At 36.2% G+C, this 22,910-nt stretch overlaps 8 protein-coding genes across 8 annotated transcripts; 4 read left to right on the top strand and 4 right to left on the bottom strand. All coding sequences in view use genetic code 12, as the record gives it.

Moving 5' to 3' along the window:
• Nucleotides 1-64: 64 nt before the first annotated feature.
• On the top strand, nt 65-3,445 carry MAK21 (RNA-binding ribosome biosynthesis protein; the record flags this gene model as incomplete). Its single annotated transcript, XM_067689924.1, has 1 exon — nt 65-3,445. The coding sequence occupies one exon, from the start codon at nt 65-67 to the stop codon at nt 3,443-3,445; it is 3,381 nt and encodes a 1,126-aa protein (XP_067551225.1).
• A 751-nt stretch (nt 3,446-4,196) lies between these two features.
• RAX1 (Rax1p) lies at nt 4,197-5,963 on the top strand (the record flags this gene model as incomplete). Its single annotated transcript, XM_067689923.1, has 1 exon — nt 4,197-5,963. The coding sequence occupies one exon, from the start codon at nt 4,197-4,199 to the stop codon at nt 5,961-5,963; it is 1,767 nt and encodes a 588-aa protein (XP_067551224.1).
• A 283-nt stretch (nt 5,964-6,246) lies between these two features.
• Nucleotides 6,247-7,076, bottom strand: RPL19A (60S ribosomal protein eL19; the record flags this gene model as incomplete). Its single annotated transcript, XM_067689922.1, has 2 exons — nt 6,247-6,811; nt 7,015-7,076. The coding sequence occupies 2 exons, from the start codon at nt 7,074-7,076 to the stop codon at nt 6,247-6,249; spliced, it is 627 nt and encodes a 208-aa protein (XP_067551223.1).
• A 412-nt stretch (nt 7,077-7,488) lies between these two features.
• On the top strand, nt 7,489-7,821 carry I9W82_001199 (uncharacterized protein; the record flags this gene model as incomplete). The annotated part of the gene is made up of 1 exon (XM_067689919.1): nt 7,489-7,821. The coding sequence occupies one exon, from the start codon at nt 7,489-7,491 to the stop codon at nt 7,819-7,821; it is 333 nt and encodes a 110-aa protein (XP_067551222.1).
• A 162-nt stretch (nt 7,822-7,983) lies between these two features.
• Nucleotides 7,984-9,693, bottom strand: ADE2 (phosphoribosylaminoimidazole carboxylase; the record flags this gene model as incomplete). The annotated part of the gene is made up of 1 exon (XM_067689918.1): nt 7,984-9,693. One exon carries the CDS (start codon nt 9,691-9,693, stop codon nt 7,984-7,986), a length of 1,710 nt encoding a protein of 569 aa, XP_067551221.1.
• A 333-nt stretch (nt 9,694-10,026) lies between these two features.
• TEC1 (transcription factor TEC1) lies at nt 10,027-12,450 on the bottom strand (the record flags this gene model as incomplete). The annotated part of the gene is made up of 1 exon (XM_067689917.1): nt 10,027-12,450. The coding sequence occupies one exon, from the start codon at nt 12,448-12,450 to the stop codon at nt 10,027-10,029; it is 2,424 nt and encodes an 807-aa protein (XP_067551220.1).
• A 2,839-nt stretch (nt 12,451-15,289) lies between these two features.
• Nucleotides 15,290-16,630, bottom strand: I9W82_001196 (uncharacterized protein; the record flags this gene model as incomplete). The annotated part of the gene is made up of 1 exon (XM_067689916.1): nt 15,290-16,630. One exon carries the CDS (start codon nt 16,628-16,630, stop codon nt 15,290-15,292), a length of 1,341 nt encoding a protein of 446 aa, XP_067551219.1.
• A 3,802-nt stretch (nt 16,631-20,432) lies between these two features.
• STP1 (Stp1p) lies at nt 20,433-22,904 on the top strand (the record flags this gene model as incomplete). Its single annotated transcript, XM_067689915.1, has 1 exon — nt 20,433-22,904. One exon carries the CDS (start codon nt 20,433-20,435, stop codon nt 22,902-22,904), a length of 2,472 nt encoding a protein of 823 aa, XP_067551218.1.
• Between the last annotated feature and the right edge of the window lie 6 nt (nt 22,905-22,910).

Here is a 22,910-nt window from a genome sequence, read left to right as displayed (position 1 = left end):
GAACCCACTTGGATTACCAATTTTGTGCAAGACATAGGAACCAGGAACCTTAATATTAGAAAGAATGAGTTCCATCTTGAACTTGTCAAACTTAAAAGACAAGATCACTTCAAAGTTGAATCTTCAGGGATCTTCAAAGAATCAAAAATCTAATAAAGAATCAAAGGGTAAGGATCAGATAAAGGTCAAGGATTCTAAACAGAAGGAGGAGAAACCTAAAGAGACTAAAAAGAAGTCATCAAAGGAAGCAAATGGAAACAAGATTGAGAAATCGAGTGTTGATAAACAGAGTAAGCCACAGCTGAGTGAAACAGATGACATTTTACGTCAGGAGGCATTGGCATTGGGTGCCACTGAAGAGGATTTGAAATTACTACAGGGAATTGATGACGATGATGATAAGAGTGAGATTGAATTTGATGATGACTCGAAATTGGATAAGGAGTTTGGAAACGATTTGAACAATTTCATAAAGGATATTGGGTTAGGAAATGGTGAGCTTGTTATTGTTGAGGATGATGAGAGTGTTGACAAACTGGATGATGAGGACATTGACCAAGAGGATGACGAGAGTGTCGATGAAGAAGCTGAGTCAGCCTCAGATTCCAGCTCTAGTGAAGAGGAGGAAGATGAAGAAGAGGAGGAAGTTCCAGATTTGGTTCAGGACAATGATCAAGTCCTTGTCAAAGAAGCTGATCTCAAGAAATCTAAAAAGGATTCCAAAAAGGAAGCAAATTCTGACGAAATAACCGATTTTTCAATGGTTTCAAGTGGTAAACTTGCAGTTCCAAATAGATTAGATTGGTACAATATCTACCCACTCACAAATACTGAATCGGTACCCAAATTAGATAGATTTGCTCGCGAAAGACTTCTCGAACGTGGACAAAAGACGTTGGATAAAGACAACAAGGTGTACTTGGAGGAATTTGCTTCAAATTCTTCGCAAAAGAAGTTCTTGTCACAAATATTGTCTGATGGTACGTTAAATGATAAAATTTCAGCATTAACTTTGTTGGTGCAGGAAGCTCCATTGCACAATATTAAAGCACTTGATACACTTTTATCCTATTGTGATAAAAAATCCAGAACTGCTGCATTGCAATCTATTGTTGCTTTGAAAGATTTGTTGCTTAATGGGTTATTACCTGATCGTAAATTGTTTGCATTTGAAAAGCAGCCATTATCCAAAGATGAGTCATCAATGACTGATGCTCAGCTTGCTGTGTTCTGTTTTGAAGATCATTTGAAAAAGACTTATTTCAAATTACTTCAGATTTTGGAAAGGCTTTTGCAGGACCCTATTGTTCATGTTAGAATGAATGCGTTGAATCATGTTTTTGACTTGCTTAAATCAAAGCCGGAACAAGAAGTTAATTTGTTGAAATTGGGTGTCAACAAATTGGGTGACACTGATAATAAAGTGTCTGCTAAAGCTTCATATTTGATCTTGCAATTAGAACAAACGCATCCAGCAATGAAGAAAATTATCACTGATGCAGTTATCGATGTTATATTTCAAAGTACTACTGATGATCATTCGAAATACTATGGTGTAACCACCCTTAATCAAACAATTATCACCAGAAGAGAAGATGAATTGGCAAACTCCTTGGTCAAGACATATTTTGCCTTATTTGAAAAAGTTTTAATTGAAAGCAATGCATTTGCTAAAAATACAACTGAATCTGGAAAGGATAAGTTGATTGGAGAATCTCAAAAGGGAAGAAAGAATAATCGAAAGAATTTCAAAAAGGGTAAAAAGGGAGGTAAATCAGTGAAGCAAGAGGAAAAATCTCAACAGGAAATAATTGAAGAAAAGAATTCCAAAATGTTTTCTGCTTTGTTGACTGGATTGAATCGTGCTTTCCCATTTTGCAATTTACCAAACGAAATATTTCAAAATCATTTGGATACATTGTTTAAAATCACTCATAGTAGTAACTTCAACACTGCTATACAAGCTTTAGTCTTGATCAACCACATAATTACCAAACAAGAATTGAATTCAGATAGGTACTACAGAACATTGTATGAATCATTACTTGACTCAAGATTAGTAAACACATCAAAGCAAGGAATATATTTGAATTTGTTGTACAAGTCACTAAAGAATGATTCAGGAAACATTCCTCGTGTATTGGCTTTTGTCAAGAGGATTATGCAAGTCATTGCACATTGGTTGAATGTTGGTGCTATTGCTGGTATGGTGTATTTACTTATGGAGTTGTCGAAAGCAATGCCTGAAATTGGTGATTTGTTAATTGATGTAAATTCAAGGCCAGATGAAGAGAAATCGAATGATGTGAAGCGGGAACCATCAGCAGAGATTGAAGGGTCAGATAAAACCGACTCAATATCAATTCAACAATCCAATGTTTATGACCCAAAGAAACGTGATCCAAACTATGCCAATGCTGACAAATCATCATTATGGGAAATCGATTTATTTGTAAACCATTTCCATCCAACTGTTTCACTTTATGCATCTTCGTTTATTGATGGGACGCCACAAACTAAGCCAGATTTGGGATTATATACATTGGCTCATTTCTTGGATCGATTTGTTTACAAGAATGCCAAACAAAAGCCACAAACTAAAGGTTCATCAATTATGCAGCCGTTGGGTGGAGCACATACTGGGGAATTATTGGTTAGATCTACCAATGTGTTAGATAATTCCATGCCTGCAAATACTGAGAACTGGCTTAATAAGAAAGTCACTGATATTAAAGCTGATGAACGATTTTTCCATCAATATTTCACTACTAAAGTTAACAAATTGAGAAAGACAGCAACTAAGGAGGAAGGTGATGACGTAGAAGGTAAAGAGGGTGTTGATGAAGATGATATTGATAGGGATGAAAATGGTATGGATGATGATGAAGTGTGGAAAGCGTTGGTGAATTCTAGACCTGATGTTGAAGCATCATCTGGTGATGACATGTCTGATCTTGATCCAGAAGACTTTTCCGATTTTGATGATGATGAGGAGGAGGAGGAAGGACAAGAAGAAGTGGAGTTTCTGCACGATGATGAAGATGGTGATGGTGAAGAGTTCGATGACGGAGAGATTAATGAATTTGACAGGCCACTTACAGCAGGAAATGATGTTGATAATGATGAGGAAGAAGAAGAAGAGGACTTCGATGATGAGTTTGATGAAGACGAAGCAAAAATGTTCAACATTAATGATGATGATGAGTTATCTGATTCTGAAGTTGATTTAAGAATGTTGAGAGATGCTGAAGTTAGTGGGGGTGAAGAAGAAGAAGAAGAGGAGGAGGAACCACAACAAAAGGAAGTCAAGAAAAGCAAGAAGCGTAAGAGTAGTGGTAAAGATGAGGAGGATGTACCGGCAAAGTCTAAAAAGAAGTCTAAAAGACCAAGAATTAAAGACTTGCCATTATTTGCATCAGCTGAAGATTATGCTGATAAATTATAAAATGATCCAGCTTCAAAGCTCCACATACATGTTGATATAGTCCATAATGCATAATTCAATATTGGTATACATTGTTAATTTGAATTGCGGTGGGGTAGAAAGCAGATATTGAACTGCAAGTAAAGTGATAATATTGAAAAGAAGAAGAGTCTGTAATCAAATATAGCATTACTATGTTTCACTACACCTCCTAATATTTTCATTTTAGCGTAAAATGTTTTAAAAGAAAGAGCATCTGTGTAATAAGATCTATTTTGATATCAGAGAGATACTATGTAATTATGTAGTATATATAGTCTCTATCTATAATAAGTTTTGTATCAACACATATGTATGTTTTTGTATGTTGTTGTATGAATGAAATGGAATTTTTAGACGATGAAACAGACGAAAAATCTGAAACACACGACACACATTACAACTCAAAACAAAACAAAACAAAACACACACAATCTACTAAAGATAAAGACACACTCACACAGAGACAGAGACAGAGACAGAGACAGAGACAGAGAAAAGGACTAATCACTCTTCATAGCTTACTTTTAACACTCGCTGCTTTAATACCTGCTGCTCTTGGAAAACAACCATTTCTATTCATATATACACACATTCCCATTGTTTGGTTTTAGCCAGCATTTCGCGTCTCAGATTCAAAAACAAAAAAATTTAATTATAACACACAACACACAACACCACACCATAGCACTGGTAAAAGAAGTCAGTAGCTTTCCCCATTTTCCCACCAACCATGCCGGATGAGAAATATGCACTGGATTTCCCAAATTCAAACTACTTATCCAATTTAAACAACCTAAATGGAACAAATCAAAATATCCATCTCAATAGATTACCAACTTTGGGAGAAATATTAGCCAACAAGTCAAAATCACCAGTAGACTTGTTTACTTTTTACCAGTTTATGCAAGATGTTGAAGGAAGAGTAGACTATTTGGACTTTTGGTTTGATTTGATTAATCATTTGAACTTGTGTAAGCATTATGTTAAGGGGTTAAGAGATTCCATTGTACGTCAATCATCACATTTCCAAACAAATTCTCAACACCAGCAGCAACAACAACAACAACAACATGATAATACTAGTATAGCTTCAGGGGCAAACCGTCAACTTCAACAACAGCGTAATAGCTCATCATCTCGTCTCAATTCCAACGCAACCCCAACTCAAAGCGCTTTCCCATTTAGAAACTCCAATCCTGTTTCAGAACAATCGGCAAGCAACAAACACAAATCGTTAAGTTCATCAATCTTACTTGATTTGATTATTAATGATAATATTCTTGAAGAAAATGATTCACATCGATTATCGGCATTTTTGAGAGGTGATATAAACTTGGACAATTTGGATCCCAAGTTAAAAGACCTTATTGAACAATATAATGCAGAAATTGAAGCTAATGAGCACTCAAATAGTAGAGGAAGTGCTGGTATTGGTGGTCATTCTACTTCACAGAATGCTCAATCACCTGGTTATTCCATGGGAAGATCGTCACCTAGCTTTTTATCAAACACAAGATTATCTGGCTCTTCATTCCATCCTCCTGAACCAAAAAGAGTTGGCTCAAGTTCTGCGTTGCATAATGATAGCTATCATGGTGATGGTGATAGTATTGATCATTTTCCTCATTCCAACGACTCGTCGTATGAAAACCAATTGGATATAGGACAAGCTGATCGAGCAGTGAGTGCATCGCACTATGTGTCATTGCAAGCAGGTAACAAGTCTGATACCAGTCTCAACAAGTTGGCCCAAGATTATCCTCAACCTCAAAGCCCATATGCTAGAGAATTCAGCGGTGGACAACAACTTCGTCATTCAAACCCACGTGAACCAACTGTTAATCCATCACTTTTGGAAAGATTGATTAGAGATTCACCAGCTACTTCTCAAGGCTCGTTTATAAATAGGGGCAAATTACGTGAATCATCACATAATTTATTATTAAAGTATTTTGTTGAAGATTCAGAAAAGAATTTAAACTTACCATCCCACGTTAATGACTTTATTATTAAACTGATTGAAGTGGATGGACGTGATGATCCTGATGTATTCAACTATGTCAAACATTATGTTTTCAATCGTTTGGAAAATGATCATTTACCCAAGTTTCTTGATTTCATGGCTACAAGAAACATTAATCATTCTAATTTAGGAAGAATCATTACTGGGTTTTTCCTTTTATTCATTGCATTTTGGGTAAGTTTTATCTTGGTGTTTTTGAATTATCGAAAGGGATTAAGACCAGTTATTGTTGCACCATTCTTGGTGGCTTTCTATTTAATTGTATCTTCAATTTATCTACTTGACCCAGTAATGGCATGGTTTGGAATCCTGGAGACTTTTTCCAAAAAGAATGGACAATCGTTAATACGAGTAAGAGAAAGGTTTGTTTACAATTTCCTTATGAAGAGAAGTATATGGGTGTTGTTCTTAATCTTGATATTTACTGCCATTATGACAATTGTGTTTAGTTTAGTTCCTGGTCATCGGTTATAGCCTATATATCTAATTAAAATATTTTTATGGATTGAGACTACACTCCCCCTATTGTTACTCTCTCTACAAGTTCTTTCAAGTATAAAAACGTTATGTATTAATACCAACTACACTTCTAATCGATTTCTTCCCGATTAAACCTTTATATATTCTGCTTTTCCTTTGAATTCCAACAAAAAAAAGACTAAAACTTATTATTCAAAGCCTTTCCACTTTATACAAATACAAAAGACTCTTTCTTCCTTCTTTCATTACAGCATCAAGATATCTCCTCCAAACCCATTTATTCGTCGGTGGTTCCTTCAGCCAAGTAAGCTTCTCTCTTTTCGTTAATTCTTTGTTGTCTTCTTTCTCTAGCAGCTCTGTTTCTAACTCTTCTAGCTTCAGCTTCTTCCTTAAGAGCCTTTTCACGCAAAGCTTCAGCCTTAGCAGTGATGATATGTTCAACCAAAGATCTCTTGTGTTTAAAAGTGTTACCCTTGGCAGCCTTGTACAAGTTGTGGTACAAGTGTCTGTCAATCTTACCAGCATCTCTGTACTTGGCCAACAATCTTCTCAACACTCTCAATCTTCTCATCCACAAAACTTGTTGTGGCATACGGGCATCCTTGGTACCCTTTCTCTTACCGTAACCCATGTGTCTACCAGCAGCTTTGGATTCCTTCAAAGCTCTAGCTCTAGACTTGGAGTGAATGGTGTTTGGCTTCTTGACAATAGTACCATTCTTGTACAATTTTCTGATAGCGTGTCTAGAGTTGGCATTGGCAATTTCAGAGGTTTCATTTGGGTCTAACCAAATCTTTCTCTTACCGACACCAACAACACTTGCAGCAAGTCTCTTTTGAGTTCTTAAGTTAGCCCTAAAAGAATAAAGTTAGTATATTTGTTCAAATGGTGGATTGCTTTAATCTTGAGGAAAGAGGCAAGATGCAATGGGGGGTACTATTAGGATGATTGAATGGATTATCATGTGGTCGTATCGAAAAGCAATCTCTGCTTAAAAAAAATCTTCTCCTTTAGACGTTGTGATCTTCTCCTGTCTTAATGACACAGTCTGTTCTGCTTTAATGATTTAACACTCCATTTGGTTAACTCCTCCTCCCTTTGATTCATGCAATCGTTGATTCCTTCACTGGTGATTATAAACATACATTTTTGCTTGATATCTAGTAGCTGTAATAGGTTCACCAGTATAATTTTTTTCTCCCTGTTTTTCTTCTTTTGAAAAAAAAAAAAAAATTGGGCAGGGAGAGAGAGAGAGTGTGTGTGTGTGTGTCTCTGTGTGGGAGAAAAAAAAATAGATAGTACTGCGGTGTGGATTCAAATGAGAGAAACAATTTTTTCTATTCACGTTGAAAGTGTGTCTACAGCCCTATTGCTTTATTACTCACGTGATTCTTACAAAAGTGCATCGCGCATCTCGGTTTTAAATCAAAACGTCATCTCATCTCTCGAATCATAGAGATAGCTTCAACTCAAACACATACAAACTTAACTGTCTCCACACACACACACACACACAGTCATGGCAAAATCATTAAGATCGAAATCTAAATTACAAGCAAAGTCAGTGAAAAGAAAGGGAGAATTTGCCAAATATGCCGATGAAAGAAGTAAGAGATTAGCTGAGAAGATGGCTAAAGAAACCGCCCAACAAGAAGCTGAGAAGAAGAACAACAAGAGTAAGCAAGCTAATGGTGAAGAAATTATGGAAGTAGATGATACAAAAGATGAGAATGATCAAAAAGATGCAAACAGTAAGAAGGTTAGTACTTCTGGATGGAGAGATTCAAATTCTCAAAGGTATAAGCAAAGACAACTCAAGAATAAATCGAAAAAGAAGACCTTAAAGTTTTAAAGGGGGCGGTTACAAAAGCCTTGCCTTCACTTGCATCAATTCAGTTCAGATCCACGCTGGCTCGGGATCGGAAAACTATGGCCGAAAACGAATAAAGTCGGCAAAAGATAACGAAATGTATATAAAGTATAAAATGTATAATAGAAGTATCTAATTCATTCCTTATTTTTTCAACTTATCAGTAAGATAATCCTCATAGCCAATTTCTTCAACCACTTCAGCTTTCTTCAATACTTCCTCCTCCATATTATTCATATAACTGGTCATTTTATTCAACCATTTCGAATCAACAGCTCCCAAGATTCTTACTGCTAGCAATGCAGCATTGGTACTGTTGTTGATAGCCACAGTAGCTACAGGAATACCTCTTGGCATTTGCACAATTGAATGCAACGAATCAACTCCGTCCAAAGTTGACCCCTTGACAGGAACACCAATCACTGGTAAAGGTGTCATTGCCGCAACCATACCTGGTAAATGTGCAGCACCACCGGCTCCAGCAATGATACATTTCAACCCACGTTGGGCTGCTTCGATGGCGTATTTGGACATTCTATGTGGGGTACGATGAGCACTAACAATGGTCAATTCAAATGGAACGTCAAATTGCTTCAATATACGAGCACCAACGGCCATAACTGGTAAATCTGAATCTGATCCCATTATGATTCCAACTAATGGTTTTTGGGCTTTACCATCGGTAGTTGATGCCGGTATCTCACTCTTATTTCCCATGATGTAAGCTAATCTGTTTTCAGCATCATCCATTGATGAACTGACAATGTTGATGTGGCCCATCTTACGTTCAGGTCTAGTTGTTTTACCATACAAGTATACTGTCGAATGAGGGGTTTCCAATGCTCGACGACACGTTTCCAACTCCTTATTTGGGGTCTCTTTATCACCCAATACATTCAACATGATCGCATTGGTGACGGTGGTTGAAAAATCAGTGAACCCCTTTGGCATGGGTAATCCAGTAACAGCACGTACATGAGCCTCGAATTGAGATGTGACACATGCGTCAATGGTATAGTGGCCCGAATTATGTGGTCTTGGAGCAATCTCATTAATCAATAATTCACCATTCTCTAACAAAAACATTTCAACTCCAAAGATACCACAGCCGGGGAAGGACTTGACGGCATTTTGGGCCAATATTGCTGCTTTCTCAGCCAAGGTATCGTTTATTCTTGCTGGTGCGTAAACAAGATGGCATATATTGTTTTGATGTATAGTTTCCACAGTAGGATAAGAAAACACTTCACCTTCAATAGATCTAACCACCATAACTGCCAATTCCTTAGTGAATGGACACCATTTCTCAGCATACAATGGACGATCAGCTAAAAACTCCAAAGCTTTCTCAACATAAGATTCATCCTTAACGACAAAATTACCTCTACCATCATATGCCAAAGTCCTCGATTTCAACATAAATGGATATCCATATTGCTTTCCAACTTTTAATAAATTCTCACTTGTATTCTCAACAATAGCTTGAGAATCAGTAACAGCAATACCATGCAGTATCAAATGTTCCTTTTGTAAATACTTATCTTGAATCAATTTAATCGTATCCGGCAAGGGGTAAATTTCAATCTTGGGAAACTTCAATTGAATCCTCTTTAAAGCTTCAACATCAACATGTTCAATCTCAACAGTGAGAATATCAACTTTTTCAGCCAACTTGGCAATAGATTCATACTCAGTGAAAGATCCATCAACGTGGGCATCAAGAGCATTGATTTGCTTGGCTGGTGATTGGGGAGCGTCCAAAATGACAGTCTTGATGTTGAGTCTGTGGGCTGCTTCGACAATCATACGGCCAAGTTGGCCACCTCCTAAGATACCGATAGTTTTGCTGTCCATGGTGGAGAAGAAGTATAGAATACGTATGTGTTTGTTGTATAAAAGGTTTCTATTTGTATTAGTTTATGGAGTTAATTTTCAGAGTCACAAATTGTAAATTAAATCGCATCGTTACGTTTTGTTAACTTCGTTTTAAGTTGCACAAATTGCAAAAAAAGATGGAGAGAGGCAAATCATACAAGAGGATAAACTCATTGATATAAGAGGGATCCTCAATGATACAATATGTATATAAATACTCTAAAACTAAATTAAGAAAACGTAATGAAACTAAAAAAACAAGCCAGCCACAGTGAAAATATACATTGAGTTAACAGTAACTCCTCTATGTTTTCAATAGTCACTAGCATACCCTTGAACAAAACCTTGGTTTGCATGTTGATACTCTTGGACATTAGATGTGGCTTCTAGAGGTACCGACCCAGTAGGAATCATCATGAGATCCATATTTGCCGACTGGTGTAATTTATAGCCTGGATGAGGGTGTTGGTAATGAACTGGGACTTGCTGTTGTAATTGGATCTCATAGTCTGGGTGGTAATGATTATGAGAAAGACCTGCCGATGCTGCTGCTGGTTGTGGAGCTGCATGGTGGAATGGATGGTTTGGGTTTGCAAACGATGAGTCCATTGCTTGTTGTTGTAAATGGGCATCATTAACTACCAATTGAGGTGCGTAACGAAAATCTGGTCCATACTCTGGGTTAGACATTGGAATCCCCTTTGAGAATGGTCGAGCCGAGGTGGTTGTTGCTGTGGTTGCAGCTGTAAGATTACCGAAATGATCACCACCACCAGATGCGGGAGCGGAAGTGCTGGTTGTAATTTTGTTGAAAGAAGAATCTGCCGATGCTCCTCCTACTCCTGCTGCAGCTACTCCTGTATCATATCCAATAATCCCTTCATCGTCACAAGCGTAGGAGTCTTCATTAGCAGGAGCGGCGTCATAAGTGACTACTTGAGGTACAACTTTGTCGTCTGCTGAAACTAAGTGATCATTGTTGACCCCTCCAGGTAATATAATCTTGGTTGTAGTTGTGATTGCTTGGCTTAAGTCATAAACTTGCAGAAATTCCCAAAGTAGAACCAATTTAACTCTTGATTTCAAAACCATAAACAGATCTTCATCTTGGATGATAGCAGAGTCATCATTGCCACTACTGTCTCTACCACCACGAGAATTGGATTCATATACAATTTGTTTTATTGAAAGACCTCTTAATGCAGTAGCCACTTCTTGTGGCAGTTTACCCATAAGTACAAACCGAATAAATGGTTTCCAAAAGTTGGTGATAAAGCGACAATCTTGATTCAATTGGATGCCAGTTTGGTTATACTTGGAGACTTCTTGTCCATAGGAGTAGATGCAAGTGAATATGCTAAATTGTTTTGACTTGAGTTTGGTTGTTAATAATGATGTAGATGCAGATGATGATGATGATTGATTGTAATCTTTACATTTCAAAGTGTAATTGGCACTAAAACTCGATCCTATATCATAGAATTTAGGTGAAAAATCTTGAGGTAGGTAGATGCGTGCCATATTATGCAATACCGGTATATGAGGACAGTTTTGAAATTCTGCCATTCCGGGAAATCGATGAGATATAGTGGCATTGTCATTTAATTTTAAATGCTTTAATATGCCATATTTGTTGAAGCTATTCTTTTGAATTGTTAAAGCAATGGATTCGGAGTTGTAGTTGTTTATTGACATGCAAAAGTTGCCAATTTCCAATTCTGGTAAGTTATTTGTACTTGAAAAAGTGTGACTTTTCCTTCTTCTCTTGGTGGCTGGTGGATGAATAGATACTACTGGCTTGATGGAAGTTCCATCACTAGTGAATTCATTATCCATCAGTTTTCTCTTCATTGAGTTACTAAATCCCAAAGACTTACTGAGATTAATCTTGGAAAATACTGATTCAAATTTCTTCATAACTTGAGCTTGATCTTGTTCATTATCAACCTTTGGTCCATTATTAATCAAGTCAATAACTTTTTGATTCTGTTTCAAATTCTTGATAACTTGAATATGAGAAGAAACTTGTTTTCTGGTTCTAAATTTGCCTGTCTTGGTGAAGATATAATCGGATATTAATTCATTTCTTCCACAAGATCGACCAGCAATCTTGATTTTGTTTAACCCATTCTTGGGTATAAAAGTCAACACTTCTTCAAATGCTTGTTCAACATCTTCTGACCAGATGTCGGTATCTTCAACTCGTGAATACCCTTCATGGTTGAGCTTGTTGATGTGTTGGAGGTCGGAGTTATTTTGTGAGTCGGCAGTCAGATCGGCATTTCCATTATCTCCATCCCCATCATTAAAGTATGATACATCATGGTCGTCACTGCTGTGGGTATAGTAATCATCTTGGTGGAAAGAACCCGATCTATTAGCATTTTGATCCAAGATTCTAGAACTAGCTGTTGCTCCTCCCATAGAATCTCCGCCATTTTGAATGAATGAAAGCTCTTCAGCAGTGAGTTCATGGTGGAGATTGAAGTTAGTTGAGCGAGGCATTTCTTTTCTCACCAATTTGGAAGATTCGTGAATTTGGTACAACTGCTTGCCGTTAGCATCAAGTGCAACGTCAACAATTATTGGTAATTTCTTTCTCTTTGTAGATTCTTCTTGCATTTCTTCGTGATCGGTGGCAATAGCAGCAGCAGTATCTTGAGTTGTACCTGGTACTTGAGCTTGCAAGTCTTGTTGAAGCTCCTGTGAAAGATCAAGTGTGTAGCTGCTGCTCATTTTTTGGAAAGGACCGTGCAATTTCGTAGGTTAAAAGGAGTGACTGTAGTTAAAGAATAGGGGCACTAGTGATTGAAAAGGAAACGAATGAATGAATGAATGGCTAGTGTTGATAGAATGTAGTTGTTGTTGTTACCCTTTGGTTGTTTTTTCTTTTCGTTTAAAGGAATGAATATAAGTTGGATTAGAAAAGAAAAAAAAAGGGCAGGGCCAGATTAGAAAACTAATGAGGATGAATATCTCAAAGAGTATTTATATTTGGAGTTGGTGGTCTCTCTTGGGAAGATAAGTATGGTTGATAAGTGTAGTTTTTTAATAGTAAGATTGAAAGATAGAAAGAAAAGGAATGTATGATTTTGTTGTTTTTGAATAAATGGTGAGATTTATTTGTTTAAAGAGGGGTACTGTACATACACTAAAAAAATTAAAAATTAAAAAAATTGTTTCTTTATTTGTACACAAAACTTATCTTATTTTCTAAACCCACTTAGTTAGTCCTAAGTTTAGTTTACTATGGTTAAGGTGCACTGTTCCTTATTGTTTTACTAATATACTGTATATTGTTACTACTAATTGTACAAAAAAAAGAAGGCTAACTAGTTAAGCTCTCTGAGTTAAATAAAATAAAAATAAAACAAAACACGCGCGCGTCTAGAACCAAACAGCAACAACAGCCGAAAACAAAAAGAAAAAGGTACGACAGACAGTAGAAATGAACTATTGCAACATCTATACTAAATATATAAATATGTCCTTATACTATTATACCAGTGACGTCTTCTGCTGTCACTTTCAATCTCAGGTAACGTCGGCAAGTCTTTCTTTTGAAAAAAAAAAAAGAATTTGACTCCTGTAATGCAATGTTTTTGTGTATGTGTTTACGTTTTTCTTAATGTAAACAAACCCTCGTTCCTTAAATTGTGCACATGTACACTACCATCTTTATACTATTTTCTTATTGTTTTTTTACTATCTCTCTGTTCACTGTCTTTATATATTCGTAATTTAATGCCAGTAGAAAACCGGTTAATTGTTTTACTAAAATGTACTATTCTATTCGACTTGCATACTGCGCAGAATCCCTATGAGTATGCCTAAGACACTCTCTTTCCCCCTCCAGCTCAACCTACTTTTTACTTTAAATTTCATTTTACAAGTCAAATGAAACTCCCCTTTTTGTGTCAATGAATTCTCATATGCCAATAAACAGCATTCCCTTGTCTGTTTCCACCTTTAAGAATAAAAAAATCATACGATTTATATTAAGTTATCCTACATGCTCTTGACTTTACCTATCAACCTTTGAGAGCTTACTCCAGCCCATGAGCTTCCATTGTTGTTTCCACAGCCATTGTACTACGGGACCATTCGGAAAAAACCCAATGGTTTTGTAATTCAAGAGAACAATTTTATATACGTTTCTTTTTCGTTTTGGATGCACAGCTAGTGTAGCCAATGCAGTCAATTGTTGCTAACAACCAGCTATATATTTGAGCTGGAAGGCGCGGGATTGCATATGAAAACACAATACCAACACTTTAAACAAACGAATTTTTGTTATGAACAAGGAACGAAAAATTCAGGGCTCATAACCGAAATTCAGGGCTCATAACCGAAATATGTCTTGTCAGCACCATGCGATGACCTGATCTCAACTATCAACACACTATGAGGAAGTTTGAGACGGAATGTTAGGGTGAGTGGCTGATCTTTTCTACCGATAAATGCGTAGGTTACAAAGGTTCGGCTATTTGGTAGAGCTGCAAAAGGTCTGTTTGTGGTGGATTCCAAATATAGAATGTTTAACCACTTGTTAACGGAGATAGGCACCAACCAATTGCGGATAAAACGGATTTAGTATCAGCTTACTGTTATAGAGAGCCACAATTGTATAAAAGATTGCGGTTTTATTCCTTACTTTTGTTATCAACGTGCTTATTTTTGCAGTATGAAGGAGAAAGTTTTTTTGTATCACAGAGACTGAGGCAGCCCCTCACACCATAAATAAGGGAGGACACGTGTATATAATTCAACATACTCAACGATGTACTACCACGAGTTTGAATAATTACCTGAAAACAAGAATTGAATTGTGAAAGTGACTTCATGAATCCAAACAGATCACGTGAATGGTATCTCCAAAACTCGGAAGAAAAAAATTAAAACGGGTAAAAACGGTTCTTCTTCCTTTTACTAAGCGTGACTAAAAAAAGCATTGGACATTTCCCAATTGAGTAATAGAGTTGGAATAATAATATGCAACATCTCCCACTAAATTGATGACTTTTGAAAAATTTCTTATAAATAGTTCAATTCTACACCCAGTATAAACATTCAAAAACCCAATTTCACAGCTAAGAATCAACAATCATGTGTATGTCAGCCAATTGTCAAGTTTGCGGTATGTAATGTTCCAGATTATCTGCTTTTAATGCAGCAATCTTTGTTCCAATTACTAACATTTTCAATTAAAAGGAGGAAGAACCTGGAAAGGTTGTGGAAACCACGTTGCCGCTGCAATGAGCTCTTATCCTAAAGAAGAATGGTGTAAATGTGAATCAGCAAGTGGTGCTGACTTGCATGGATTTCCTCCAAAACAAGGAGATGCTAAATGACTAGGTGATCCCAAAGACAACCCGCAACAAGGATCAGGTTTCAAATCAGGAATGTTTTGGGTAGTTGTATTGGTTGTTGGTGGGGTTTATTTATACAAGAGCAATTTTGCTTAAAGAGTGGGTGGGGAGGTGAACCGTTGTAAATGGAAAGTCGGGGTTTGTATTTTTTTTTACTGGTGTATATATGTATCAATCTTATGAATGGTTACGATAATTCATTACTTTTATAATAGGGGCCGCTTATATCTGACACCCCTCATGATATTGTACTCTTTTGCCTTATAACTGGTATGCAACTTCACATCCAACAGTTTACGATTATAAACCACGGTGTATTTAAACCTTGATGGCACAAACGTGGGGCGTTTGTGTTGACGACCAGACTCAAAGTTATTTTTCCTCCAGTGGAAACCAATCATCCCACTTGGTAATTTTTTACTCAACGTACTTGCATAATCAGTTTTAGAGTCTTTTGTTTGAACTAAAATTTCTCTATCCCACCAATTAATACTAACGTTTCTGTAATTGGAATACATTTGAGCAAGTTTTTCAGCAATTTCAAGAGTAGCATATTGCGTCAAGATGATAAAATGTTCCAACCTTCGATGTCTCATTGATAGTATAGTATCCAATTGGTCATGTAGAATATCACCATAGCCAGAATCATAAACCAACTCTTTCAAGTTTGGAAAATAATATTCAAATCTTGATGGTGCAACCAACAGCCCAAATTCAAACTCCTTAATCACTGTTAATGAAACAATGTAACGAGTCAGAAATAGTTGGTTAATCTTAAACCCGCAACGCATGCCTAAGCGTGATATAATCAACTTCTCCAATTGAAGATCACAATGATAACCCTTAATTTTCTCTTTGCCAAGTGTCTTTGGAGTCATATGACCTCTAATATCCAACTCAAGCTGTTTGCAATTTGAAACCTGCCCAATCTTTTGAATGGTAGCCTTCAATCTGTCTGCTGAATAAGTTGTGATTTTGGGTTTGTATACACTTTTCGCAAAACGTAGCTCAGAATAATAGCCTATGCATCCTTCACCATATCCTGAACCAATAGAACGTAGTAAATTTGTATTTTCGTGAATACAATGGCCTGGAGAACAATACTGATGCAATTCACAACTACTATCAAGCTGTCGAGAATAGTTAGTGTCCAAACGGAGACAATCAACAATTATAAAGTGTTTAATCTTTGTTAAGTGATGAAGTATTTCCAAGCAAAGTTTCTGATCACAGGCAAACATTTCCAATTCGTAAATTGGTTGATTACCATCCATTTGTTGAAGGCATCTTCTAAAATTGGTGAGTGAAATTAAAGTATACTTCCTAGTCATATAATTGTGGACATCATGATGTAATTTGAGAGCTTGGTGTTTTTGTTGACTATTCTTTAATTTAATATCGTAAACGTGTATGAATTTATATAATCGTGGCTTGATTGCAAGATTTAGTTTTGAGTGTAAAACAGCAACTGCCAATGCTTGGTGTTGAGTAGCTTGACTGAATACAATCTCAAGAGCATGCAATGGAAGGTCGATGAGTGAAACCATGGTGTGGAGGAGTAGATTTTAGTGAATGGGTTGGAGTTGACTTTTTAAAAAAACCATTGTAGTTTCGTTTTTATTTTTCTCGGGATAGGAAAGTGCAAAATTTTGGGTGCAAAAAGAAAAAGAGAGATAGTTACAAACACAGTAGAATACAGAGTAAGTTCACGAAAATTTGAACCTGCGGTTAGTAGCTGCTTGTAGATAAACATCGGGTGAAACTTGTAGAGTTGCTCTCCTTAAAAAAGCAAAGGTTCTTAAAAAGAAGAAACGTGGAATAAGTGTTTGGTGCAGGCCACGGGAGTAGTTCAAGCTATCATAGCTTTTATTGAGAGTTATTCTAACCTTATTATTAAAGTAGTTGAAGATTCAACGAAAGAAATACAGTAAGTAATTGAATCTTTCTTGCTTTTACACTTTTAAGGGCATGTGTCGTATGTAAGCCACTGGAGTTATAGATTCCGAGTTGCCAAAAGCTTCAAATTACCACAGGGAACATTCGTAGTGTCAGTAGAAGCCTCTTGGAGCACCAGAGTTGGCAATTTTTGACAAATTTAGCTTAAAAAAATTATTAAATTTAACTTCTTTTGTTTATTCTTGACTTTCTTTTTTTAAGAAAACGGTTCTGTGGTCTAGTAGGTTATGGCATGTGCTTAACACGCACAACGTCCCCAGTTCGATCCTGGGCAGAATCATTTATTTTTTTAAATTTTTTTTGGAATGGACAGTCATTTGGGAAAACTTTAGACAGTTTAATGGCATTCGCCAGTATTTCTTTGACTACTCACTATATGAACTACGTAAGTTGTGGGTGATTTTTGACCTTTTTTTTTTTTTTTGCAACGACTTTAATGCAAAAAGATAATATCAGTGTACACTTAGTAATATGTCATGGAAAATAAAAAATTACTCCTACTCGTCAAGGGCCTAGTCTAATTGATGACGTTATCATTGTAATCTACATAGGCTACAAATAGGATAATAATGATTGATCAAAGTTTAAAAAAATTAACAGTGCGATTGGGGCGTTGGTGAAAACAATGTAGAAAAAGAATAAGGGAAAGTTTTAGCGATCGGGTATTAGTATGACATAGAAGAGCAATTACTTAGGAGTAGGTGTGTGAGTATAGGTATATTAAAAGTTTATTGTTTATTGTTTGAGTGTAAAAAACGTTATCTTTTAAGTGTTGAAGTTTTTTTTTTAGAGATAAGAAAGAAACATACAATAAAACAAAAGATAAGCAATTTAAGAACGAGGTTGACTCCTTTCAACATTTTTGTGAAGATGACGACCTAAAGAGTTAATAAACTAACAAGTAAGAGAAGGGGGATATAAACAGATGAAAACTAAAAATAAAGGGAGGAGAGCGAATCACTTTCCTAGTGTAGACAAAGTAAAATGTATAATCTCTTAATTCCACATTCCGACGGGAAGAGGCTTTTTACTTTTTTAGTTTTAGTGACAACCGCGCAATTCTTCTTCTTCTATGGAGAGACCTTGTTTTAAACGTTTGCTTTGATTTTATATATTGTGGTTTAATAAAAGTGAAAGGTTTAATCTAATTTTTAGTCATGAACAACCACAGGTCCAAGACCAAAAACAAATAATAGCTTTTTTGGGTTCAGACAACAAAATAAAATATTCATTAATGCAAAGATAAAAATCTACGATGTTGTTAATTGTGTTGTTCTTTTCTTAATGTATTGAGATGTATGGGCTCGCCAGTTGAAAGGATTGACACGTTTCCTTTGTCTTTGTAGTTTGTGTTTAAAAAGAAAAGAGGCTTTTGAAGAAAACTGTGGTGTCTGTCAGAGAGATACACAATACTTGACTTGGAAGTTGATGATATACAATGCAATATAAAAGGTGTGGTGGTGGAGGAATGAATCGTTATTGTTGTAGATCACATTCTCTTGCATTTTGTGTTTGGTGTGGGCGATAATTGTGGTGGTTGATGTGGTGGTGGTTCTCAATTGTTGTTTTTGTAAAAATGCCAGTTCATCGCTTTTGATTACTATTTTTGTGTAACTGTAAAATCAATAGAGTAGAATATATGTATGTTTGGATGTAAAAGATGTAAATCTTGTACGGCGTTTTAAAACTAAACAATTTTCTTTTTTTTTTTTTGATTCTATATTTGGAAGTTGAAGGCGTAATACGAAAAGAAAGGTGTCAAAAAGTAATTTACACAAAAAATCAAAAAACATAGTATCATGATTTCCACAGATTAACAGAAAGGAAAGGGGACGGTGAGGGACTTCTGCAAGAGAGGGGAGTAGTAGGTCTCACATTGTGCTACATATAAGGAGGAGAGAAGCAGTGGAACATTCTATTGTTGTTCACTCACTCAACAAATAAAGCAAACGTCTTTTGCAATTTGTTTTAGATAATACCCCCTTATCAGCTACAAAACATTGTTTACTCTACTCACTGCATGGGTTATCTATCTTCTCTTGCGACTTGTTTCCAAACTTAGCCTAAAGGGTAACTTATTATTCCTCGGATATATACTGAAACTGTCTGCATGTTACAATGCATGTTGACTTAATAATTGCACAAACTAATTTTGACTATGCATTATGTCTTATTCTTTTTTGTTGGTCCTCATTGTTTTCTTTCCTCCTCAGCAAGTGAAAAAGCTTTCTTCGAATTACACAATCATCATCATTCATCATTCATCATCAAATACTCTTTTTGAGTAACTGATACAACACATCCATACACCAATACTTTACCTCTTATTGTTTCTTCGTATCTTTTTTCCAATAATCCTTCATCCTTCTTCTTTTTATTGTGTTTGTTATCTTCAATTTTTGCTTTAAATTGTGTGATTTATTGTTGTTCTGTTTTTCTATTGTTTAAGTTTAGTAATTTTTATTCAGGCGCTTAATTTTAATTCCAACAGACAGACAGACAGACAGACAGACGATATCTTCTTTTTTATTAAAAATTGTGGATCATCTATCAAAGTAATTAATACTTTTATTATAATAAATATATACTACTAATTTTACTCTTTTGATGTTTCAAAATTAAGAAAATTTTTCTTTTCCTAAACTTATACTTTTTTTCATTTTTCATATTGAAATCATATACATCACACCACTACTACTACTTCCATCAAAGGGAAACAACGACACCTGCACAAAATCGCCAATAGTTGCATTACTACTTCCTCCTCCCAGTTTTACTTTTGCTTTGTCAAGGTTGAAGAAAACGTTTTCTTCACCATAAAAATAGAAAACTCATTTATTTTTGTATACCCCCGCAATTGACCAAGATAGAAAAACTTCATTTTTTTTTTCTTATTAAAAATCTGTCAAGGCACAATAACAATAGCTACAGAAGAAATCACCTTTATAACTTTCTTCATATTATAAGATACTACAACCCAAGACTCAAAACAAAGTGGATCTCGCTTTGTTAAACTCAAATAAAGTCAAAAATAATAAAACCGAAAGGGTTGGGCGCTTACTGTTTATATAATATTGGAAAGCAAAAAAAACTACAACTACCAGAGTCAAAGAAACGTGAAGCGTAAAGCATCTATTATAATATCACCAAACACAGCACACACCCGTTCGTAACCGAAAATAAATCAAATAAGAAAGGTACACTCCCCACTTTCCACTTTCCATATATTTTTCAACCTCGAGCTCAAAGCTATATATCAATTACAAACCACTACTAACTTGTCGAGGCCCTGAAAACTAAATACATTGTTTTGCAACTGTCATACATCTATATTTTATGCAACTACATCATTAGATCATAGATTCAGTTAGATATACAAAACCACAACACAAAATGTTCATCACAACACTTGGATTATTATACGATTCAAATTATGAGGATTTTGTCAAATCTTTACCCTCTGGGGTAGTTAGCACTAAAGCTAAACAGGTTTATACTATTGCTTCAGCTAATAATAGTAAATCCAACCAAACAATTTATCAACCATTCACATCACCTAGATTGTTATCTATTCAGTTCAATGTATACAAATTCATTAATCGTTTAATTTATGGAACTCGCAGATATCAAGAGTTGTTTCCACCTATTACTACTTTAGTCAGCTTTAGCAATAGTAAGACTAAGACTAAGACCACAACTATTTCTACTTCAAGCAGAGTTGATGATGTCCAAGGAAGATCAAACTTCCCAATCAATTGTGCTGTTGATGACTTGGACTTGATGTTTGACGGTGGAGATCAAATTACAATTTTTGATTCAGGAATGGGGGACGATTTACACCTTCTTCATCCAGAACAATACCACAATCGCCATCATTTTTATAACTTTCACCACCATGATTCTCGTTTTGAGAAAGGTGGGTTTGATGAGGAGAGACACACCCCTGTGTTTCAAGAACAACAGAAAGCAGAGCAAGCCAAATTCCACCAACAGCAGCAACAACACCAACAACAGCAACAAGAAGAACAGAAACAACAGTCACAGGAACAGCTCTCAAGAAGTCAAAAATCGGACCAGATGGAACAATCATCGCCTAGTAATAGCTTGCCAATGTTTGACGATTTTATTGTAGCTCATCAGCATCGCTACACCAACAACAACAACAATGACAACGACAATAACAACAACAACGACTACGACAATAACAACAACAACGAGAGCAGCAACATCAACGAAGATGATTTTTATTCCAACAATGAGAAGGACAATGAGTACCCATATTTCGATGACTTTGATCAGCACAAACCAAGATCAACTATAGATGAAGAACAAGATAGAGCGTCAGCAAGACTAGTGACATCATCAATTGAAGCCGCATTAATTTCATCTTCTGTATCATCAACTGAAAGTTTCCTCAGTCCGTTAGACGATGAAATCTTGACTCGTTTACATCGTCCATCACCTCAAGACAGTGTTGTTACACGTGCTAACAATGGTTACCAACAATTTGACGGTCAAGATTACTATCAAAGTGCTGATAATGACGATGCGACTTCCGAAAGGTACGCATTTGATGTTGAATCTATGGCACAAAGTGACTCATACTTGATTCGTTCATACTCGCGCTCGGTATCAATACCCCAATCCCATCTACATTCCCAAGCACAACAACAACCTCTAGGACGTTTTCAGTCACTTGGCCCATCAAATTCATTTGGTGGATTTGATAATTCACAATTCACCAACTTCCATCCTCGATTCCATATACAACAGCAACAGCATCTCCCTCATGGTCGTCACAACTTGGACAGTTTTAAACTACCACACAGTGTTAAATTTGGAGCTAGTGAGCAGAAAGATGATGATGGCTTCACTGCTTCAAGAAAGAGAAAATTGTCGTCGTCTGGATTTTCCGTATCGTCGCCTTCGATTGCATCAAGTTTGGATTCAGATGTACCTGTATCTCCAACTGATGTTGTATTGAAATCGTTAAAGAAACCACAGCAAGACGAGAAGAAATTGAAACGTAAGCTGAAAAAGAGCAAACAAGATGATAAAGAAGAGGTTGAAAGGGAGAACAGGGGACATAACCAAGTTGCTCACCATCAACATAATCTGATTAATGGAGAAAGAGCATCCGCTAAAGTCATTACAACTGAACCAGTAATAATATCCACAACCACCAAAACTATCAACACAACAGTCAGAAAACTAAGTTACACAGGTAAAGACGGTAAAATTGACCATGCATTTGAATGTCCACATTGTAATTCCCAATTCAAGGTTAAAGGTTACTTGACTCGTCATTTGAAAAAACACAGTTCATCAAAAGCATTCCATTGTCCATTTTATCAAGACGCTGATGGTGATGACACAATCTCACCACCCGAACAATCCTCAAATTCAACTCACCACCATCAACATCAACTGGGCACCAAATGTCACCCAACGGGTGGATTCAGTCGTCGTGACACATTCAAGACTCACTTGAAGGCATTGCATTTCATTTATCCACCAGGCACCAAGTCTAGTGAACGGAGTCAATTGAGTGGACGGTGTGCTGGATGTTTTCAATTTTTTGAAAATAATAGTCAATGGTTGGTGCAACATATTGAAACTGGATTGTGTCAGGGTACTGTTGCTTACAGGGAGAAATTGAGACAGTCGATTATTGAAAAGAGGAATGGTGGGAAGGAGAGTGTTGATGGTGATGACTGTGATGATGATGATGATGATGAGTTGGTTGCAAGTGGAAATGATGATGATGATGTATTTACTGCAGAGTTGCAACGGTTGGATGAAGACGATGAAGCCTCGTCTTCATCGAGAAAGAGAGTCACAGTGAAGAAGGAACCAGTTTGTTGATTTTAC

Source organism: Candida metapsilosis (genome assembly GCF_017655625.1).
Source record: "Candida metapsilosis strain BP57 chromosome Unknown scaffold1, whole genome shotgun sequence".
In the NCBI taxonomy this organism is placed as follows: domain Eukaryota; kingdom Fungi; phylum Ascomycota; class Pichiomycetes; order Serinales; family Debaryomycetaceae; genus Lodderomyces; species Lodderomyces metapsilosis.
This window is presented reverse-complemented; position numbering and strand designations above follow the sequence as displayed.